Here is a 7,702-nt window from a genome sequence, read left to right as displayed (position 1 = left end):
ACTGAGGCTATAGATGCTGCTGCCTCTGTTGCTGCTTGTATTGCTTGCTACTAGCCTAACTTGCTAGTACTGCTGCTTCTGCTGCTAGCGTTGCCTATCGCTAGTGCCACCGGTAGTACTGTGGCTATTGATACTGCTGCTGGTGCTGCCTCTGTTGCTGCTAGTATTGCTTGCTACTAGCCTAACTAGCTAGTAGCGCTTAGTGCTGCTGCTAGTGCTAGTTATGCTGCTTCCACTGCTAGTGTTGCCTAGCACTAGTGCCACCGGCTATAGATGCTGCTGCTGCTGCCTCTGTTGCTGCTTGTATTGCTTATATACATACATGTATATGTATATGTATATGTATATGTATATGTATATACATATACATATACATGTATGTAGTGTTAGTAGCAGCGCCACCTCTGGTTTGAAGCTATGCCCACACACACACAAACACACACACACACACACACAGATTACATGACTATCTGCTCCATTAATAGCTTATTAAGACGTGACTGATCTCCTCGGAGGGAAAGTGTTCTACTTAACTGCCTCTCAAGCAGATCCTCGTCCCACATTAATCTCCCTCCCCAGGGAAACGTCGATATTGATCTTTTTTCCTGCCTTTTTTTTCCCATGACACCAATCTCACGCGTCCACGTCATGTGACGTGACCCACTAAATCCAAACCACGGCCAATTTGTAATAAGGGCCCTCGGTGAAGAGGAGTCATATTTTTACATGACTTTTTAGTGCTTCCTATTTTCTTTCATGAATATTGAATATGAAGCGTATTTATAGCTCTTCCTCGCGTTTGAAAACTCAGAAAATGATACGTTTCAGATCGTGGCGTCTGCACACTGAGGACATTTTTTATTGCTCCTTTTACATTAATGATGAAAAACTGCTTGAGCGGAGGAGCAGCACTCTGTAAAATCACCTGAAACGACCTGTTCACGTGGCATTAAAATAATGGAGATGCTCTTCTGGGAGGAAGAACTTCTCACCTGCTCACGTTACACGTCTGATAAAGGTGACATTTGAGGCTTCAGTGTGTGTTATTTCACTTTTTACTTCATAAAATCTATGTCAGTTTAAGTCTATGACGTCTTAAGAACATGTTTCACGTCTTTATTTCACTGTTAGACAGACTTTAAAAACAGGAAAGTGAAGTTTGTAAGTTTGTTGAAAGTTTCCGCTTCTGTCCTCATTTGTTTTCTGATCACTGTTACAGTTTTATGTCATCACTGCAGTCACTTCATGGTTCATATTATTTAATTTAATTTTATTTATTTTTAAACCCAATCTATTACAAACTAATTGAAGCATGACTGAAACACATGACAACATTCCCAGACAATTTCGTCAAAATCTCTCATTTTTGGGTTATAATGCTCAACAGAAACAACCTCTTAATACTTTTACTACTATTACTTCTTTTAAAAAAATATTATTATTACTCATATAACAGGGAAAACCAGCGTCTTCCTAACCTTATAAGAGGAAAATAACAATACAACTAACATCAAATTATATATGTATTGAAGTGTCATTTATTTTTACATTTTATCTGACGTTGTTTGTGTTATTATTCGTATTGGCTTTTAATTTGGTAAATAATATATACAAACCGGAAGCAGGAAGAAAACCGGAAATACGTAACGGTGACGTCTGCTCGAAAAACAAAAACAAACCTCGGCGTTCCATCATCGTCGCTTTTTTTTGTTTCGATTGTGTCTTCTTTTTCCCGCCCTTTAAATCAACGCGGCGGTGACGTCACTCGTCGAGTTCATGGTGAGACTTTCATTTACGTCATATAAGTTCTAAGTTCTAAAGTACGAGCGAAGCCGCGGTTTACGCCGCTAGCCCGCGTTAGCTCCAGGATGCTAGCGCGATGCTAGTGGCGGAGTGTTGCTCAACCCTCGGTGTGTGTGTGTGTGTGTGCATGTCTGTGTCTGACTGTGTGTGTGTGTCTGTGTGCGTGCGTGTGTGTGTTTCTGCCGTGTCACAGGTTGTTGTGGTGAAGCTGTGACAGCGCCGTGACGCCATGACTCAGCAGAGAGGAGTCAACAGCCTGCAGTTCAACCAGGACCAGAGTAAGAACCAATGCTAAAGGCTCAGTGCTAACAGTTTATCCACTCACACACACACACACACAGTGTTGAGTTTACTGTGGATGTTTTACGTCACTGACTCGTTGTCAGGAGGTGTGAGCGCCCCCCTGTGTTGAGAACCACACTATGACAGGCACTGTACACCCTCAGTGAAAACATGGCTGCCTTAAATCATAAAATCCTCCTAATATGTCACAGAGACTCAGGAATAATGTTCATATAACAAACTGAACTCACCAACAACAACAGTACAGACAAAATATTTGCATTAAAACAAATATTTTGCAGACTGCAAATCATGTTTATGTTTTGAAATCATGGCATGTGGCGCCACCTACCGCCGTCTACATCATTGCAGTCAGTAGAGTCTCAGCTGCCGAGCAACCACGGGGTTGAACCAGTTACGTCATAAAAAACGAAACCTAAAAAACCTCTGTATTTTGAATTTGAATGTAGTAACTGTTTTTGGCCACATTCTTACATATGGCGCCTTTAATAATATAATATATGTCAGTTTTTAAGTCTACGACATCTTAAGAACGCGTTCACGTCTTTATTTCACTGTTAGACAAACTTTTCCTTGTGTAAACTGAAGTTTGTAAACCACTCACTCTCCCCGCACCAAAGCCCATAGAGAAAATCAGTGATTTTAACGTCACAGCACAGTATTTAAAATACAAACTTGTTCAAATGTCTTGTTTTGTCACTTCGGCTTTTAAAAATACTTTCGATCAGATTCACCTCGGTGACACAAAGTGACCACACGAGGCAGCAGAGGACCAGCAGCTCCTGTGTTCCCGGGAGCTAAAAAATCACTGATTTTCTCCATGGGCTTTGGTGTGGGAGAGTGAGTGGTTTGTAAAGTCTGTCTAACAGTGAGATAGATATCGTAGACTTAATTTGGATGTTAAGTCTTTTGTTAGGTGGATAAAATGTCAGAAATGCTATGTTTATATATGAAAATATAGCACAAATGTCGGGAATTCAGGTTCACAGTTCTTGCTCCATTGATTTCATCTACTATACATATATATATATATATATATATATATATTTATATATACATTTATATATACATATAAAAAGATTAAGGTTTTTATCACGACACAACAATTTGTTCTTATTAAAATGCTGATGTATGAACTGTCAAACTCTCATAAACAAAACTGAGGAAAAACCCCTCTTTGTTGATGTGTAACGTGATTAAAGTCCACAAGTTTAAACGCAATTAAATGCATATTTTAGACATTTTTATGTCGGCCCAAACCTCACAAATTACCGGTCATGGGACGCAACAATCATCCAGACGATCGCAACACAACCGTTAAAAAAGTAGACGCTGAAATCTGGTAAATCATGGCGTCGTCAAGACGATAATAAACAAAACAACACACGGTTCTGTTGTTTGTTGTTGTGCAGAAACGTTCACGTGTTCATCTCTCACTCACTCTCTCTGATTAAAAGGCTGTTTCTGTTGTGCGATGGAGACCGGGGTCAGGATTTATAACGTGGAGCCTCTGATGGAGAAAGGTCACCTGGGTGAGTCCCGCGCTGACCTTTGACCTTCACTGTCGTCTCTGAGGCACTGAACCGTGACCCGTGTGTGTGTGTGTGTGTGTAGATCACGAGCAGGTGGGCAGCGTGGCTCTCTGCTCCATGCTGCATCGATCCAACCTGCTGGCCGTGGTCGGAGGAGGCGTCAATCCCAAGTTCTCAGAGATATCTGGTGAGTAATCCCGTGACCGGATTGTGTTTGTTTGTGTGCTTCGCGTACGTAGACGCTCAGCTTTGTTTTTGTTGTTGTTGTTCGTTTTGTTTTCCAGTGCTGATCTGGGACGACGCTCGCGAGTCACGTGACCCCAAAGACAAGCTGGTGCTGGAGTTCACCTTCACCAAACCCGTCCTCGCCGTCCGCATGAGACACGACAAGTGAGTCCAGCGTCTTTTACTCACTCACTCTCTCTCTCTGTGTCCTGCTGTGTGTCACGTGACTGACGTTGTTGTTGTTGTTGTTGTTGTTGTTTTAACAGGATCATCATCGTGTTAAAGAACAGAATCTACGTGTACAGTTTTCCAGACAACCCCGCCAAACTCTTTGAGTTTGACACCAGAGACAATCCCAAAGGTAAAAGACGCCTTTCCTTCATCTTCATCAGTTTCTGTTCAGACGTTTTTTAATCTGTCGTACGACGTAACTGTAAATAAAGGCTAACAACCAGGTATTTGTTAGCCACAGATGTTGTTTCTGGCTCCCAAAACAAATCTGAGCAAACTTTTGGCTCAGATTTGTGTTTTAAATAACCCATAAAATCAGGTTTGAATGAATTTACCAAACATTTTCATGTTCACGCTTTCAACGCAAACGCTAAGTCGCTACGTGATGCACAAAAGTTGCTCTTGTTTTGATGTAGATCAGCGGCCCTTCCGTCAATTTCATGTGGCTGTTTTTGATATTTACATATTAATTATTGATTATTTACATATTTCGCATCATCAATATGTTTTTTTTTTAAATTCTGGATAATATGTCTTTGCGTTTCAAAACAAACACCTTTTACTTTGAAATGATGTCAAATATTGTCACAAATAGAAAAATGAGATGTTTTTTAACAAGCGTTAACGCACGACACGTTTCCATGACGACTGACCTGAAAAAGCAGCGCCTTGTGACACCGTCCAGGCACCGTTTACCAGTTAGCTCCTTTTAAGCGCCGTTAGCGTTAGCCTACAGTGGAACTGGAGTGGTCTGTTTATTAAAGGAAAAGAGCAGCGCTAACAAATAACTAGCGTACCTGTGTACTGAGTATGTGTGCGTCTGTTTTTAAAGGTTAGCGTTACTTTACAGAGACTCATTTTAACAATCGGGGAGTCACTTAAACATCATGGAAATGTGTCGTGTGCTAACGTGCGTTGTTGACGCCGTTAAGCGCCGTTGACGGCGTTAACGTTTGACAGCACTGATTTTAAGCTAACATCGCCCACCCCGACTCTACAGTTGTTATCCCTCACACAGTTGGGCTTTTCTTCACTTGACTGCCCCCTACTGACCAAACTTGAACCTCATTAGGCCCTCAGCTCATTTGAGTTTTGAGACCCCTGATTTATAATGTGATAAAGGTTAAAAAGTGTCTCCGTGAGGCTGCGTGCGATGCTGAACTTGACCTTTTGTCGCAGGTCTGTGTGATTTATGTCCCAGTCTGGAGAAACAGCTGCTGGTCTTTCCAGGTCATAAATGTGGCAGCCTGCAGCTGGTGGTGAGTTTCAAACTCCTAACTCAGGGTTTTATCCTCCTCCAAAAGACAATCTTAACAAACATCTTCACATATGTGTTGTTGTTGTTGTTGTTGTTGTTTATTTTCAGGACTTGTCCAACACCAAACCGGGAACATCCTCTGCTCCTTTCACCATCAACGCTCACCAGAGCGAGATCGCCTGCGTGGCTCTGAATCAGCCCGGCAGCGTGGCGGCGTCGGCCTCTCGCAAAGGAACGCTCATACGTCTGTTCGACACCACGACCAGAGACAAACTGGTGGAGCTGCGCAGAGGAACCGACCCGGCCACGCTTTACTGGTACCACAGCTACAGCTAACTTTGTTAGCGTCACAGTCGACACGAACTGATCCACAATTTTAGCCAACAACGGGTTCTTGACCTTTAGAAACGTCGAGTTTTGTCTCCAAATGGAACGCACCATGATTCCTGCCGTCGGTTTTCTCGCTATGATGCGATACGTGTCACGCTACGCTACATATTGCGACACACAATTAGCTTGAATCACAACCGTATTTGTTATAAAAGCTGTTCGATTAACGTTAAACATCGATCTCAGTGGAATATTATTATTTGAGGTACGTGCTTGCACCGCGTCAGCTCTGACCTCTGCTGCCCCCCACTGGCTTTATTCTGCACTGCACCTTGGGTGACGCCCCCGTCTCCGGACGCGTCGATTCAGTAACATCTGAATCGATTATCATCTGCAACGTTTACCTCACGATATTTATTAAATGATTAATTTCGTGGTGAATGTGATGTTTCTTGTGGCGTCCCTCAGGGGTCCGTGCTTGGCCCGATACTTTTTCTCCATTTATATGCTAATATGCGAGACAAAAAGCACATTATTATGCACATATTATGATGCTTTTGTTTTATTTTATACAAAATGACTTGTTAGCTAAACTTCTTGTTTACGTTTTAGTCAAATTTAAGTTATTCAGAGTTGTGTTTTGAGGCCGTTTGTGATGTTTTTTTGCTTGTTTTTTAATCCAGCATCAACTTCAGTCACGACTCGTCGTTCCTCTGCGCCTCCAGCGATAAAGGCACCGTTCACATCTTTGCGCTGAAAGACACCAAACTGAACCGCCGCTCTGCGTAAGGACACAACCTCTCCCACACAATCGTCTTGTTTCCCCTCCCAAAACTGCGTTGAAGAGCTTCTTTAAACCTCACCGTCCTCCTCCTCTCTCCTCAGACTGGCTCGTGTGGGTAAAGTGGGTCCGGTGATCGGTCAGTACGTGGACAGTCAGTGGTCGTTGGCCAGCTTCACCGTTCCCGCTGAATGCGCCTGTATCTGCGCGTTTGGGAAGAACACGTCCAAGAACGTCAACTCCGTCATCGGTGAGGAGCGAACGGACGATTGTGCAGGAAGTGAATTTGTGTTATTCGTGTCTACGTTATCGTTTTTCACTCTTCTTCTTCTTCTTCTTCTTCCCTCGCAGCCATCTGTGTGGACGGGACCTTCCATAAGTACGTGTTCACGCCCGACGGGAACTGCAACCGCGAGGCCTTCGATGTTTATCTGGACATTTGCGACGACGACGACTTCTGAGGAAACAAAGACTGAAGAAAGAGACGACGACGATGATTGTTGTCGTCGTTTTCTGGAGACGGAGATGAAGCAGCGACGGAAAACACGGACTTGCTGCTGACGCTTGGTTCTTTTCTTAAAAAAAGTTTGTAATCACGTGAATCTGTGAACGTATGAATGAACATAAAAGTCTGTTTGATGATCCTGTGACGATGAGTTATGAGTTTTCAGAACTTTCTACAGGGTTTAATCTTCACGTGTGACGAACTCGGCGAGCGACTGTCGTGGACGAGGAAGAGCACGAAGGTCGGAATATATATATATATACATACATATATATACATATATATATTAATGAGCAGCTTTGGTAGAATCAAACATGCACATAAACCACTATATGAGGCACAAAAGACGCTCGGTAAATGAAAGACGACTTCGTTTTATCCGTGTTGTTAAAAACATAAACCTGATCTCCACGATCTCACTTTCAATCGTATTATTCAATCTGAAATTTCACATCATTTTACCAGCGTTAAAGCTCTGATCTCGTCACAAAAACATCGACTTGGACTCAAAAACTAGTTGATTCGATTTCGACGGGAAATTAAACGTCACGGCGGTCGCACACAACATGTTTTTGTCTGCGTCTCGAGAATTCAGCTTCGGCTTAAATGACATTTTCAAAACGAAATGACACAAATGAGAGGGTTGCGTTCACCTAAAACAGAGGAACGAGGTCCGGGATTTTCACCAGAATCACTGACAAACGATGTCAGAGCAGCTCTGGGTTTTTATTGTG

General features: G+C 42.7%; 1 protein-coding gene across 1 annotated transcript; it reads left to right on the top strand.

Annotated features, from left to right (window-relative positions):
* The first annotated feature begins 1,654 nt into the window (after nucleotides 1-1,654).
* Nucleotides 1,655-7,113, top strand: wdr45 (WD repeat domain 45). The gene is made up of 11 exons (XM_083897448.1): nucleotides 1,655-1,779; nucleotides 1,997-2,081; nucleotides 3,564-3,638; nucleotides 3,721-3,825; nucleotides 3,923-4,028; nucleotides 4,130-4,224; nucleotides 5,274-5,353; nucleotides 5,461-5,669; nucleotides 6,366-6,467; nucleotides 6,568-6,713; nucleotides 6,815-7,113. The coding sequence occupies exons 2-11, from the start codon at nucleotides 2,033-2,035 to the stop codon at nucleotides 6,922-6,924; spliced, it is 1,077 nt and encodes a 358-aa protein (XP_083753574.1). The 5' UTR covers nucleotides 1,655-1,779; nucleotides 1,997-2,032; the 3' UTR covers nucleotides 6,925-7,113.
* Nucleotides 7,114-7,702: the final 589 nt, after the last annotated feature.

This window comes from Microchirus variegatus (assembly GCF_963457635.1).
Source record: "Microchirus variegatus genome assembly, chromosome: 1".
NCBI lineage: Eukaryota > Metazoa > Chordata > Actinopteri > Pleuronectiformes > Soleidae > Microchirus > Microchirus variegatus.
This window is presented reverse-complemented; position numbering and strand designations above follow the sequence as displayed.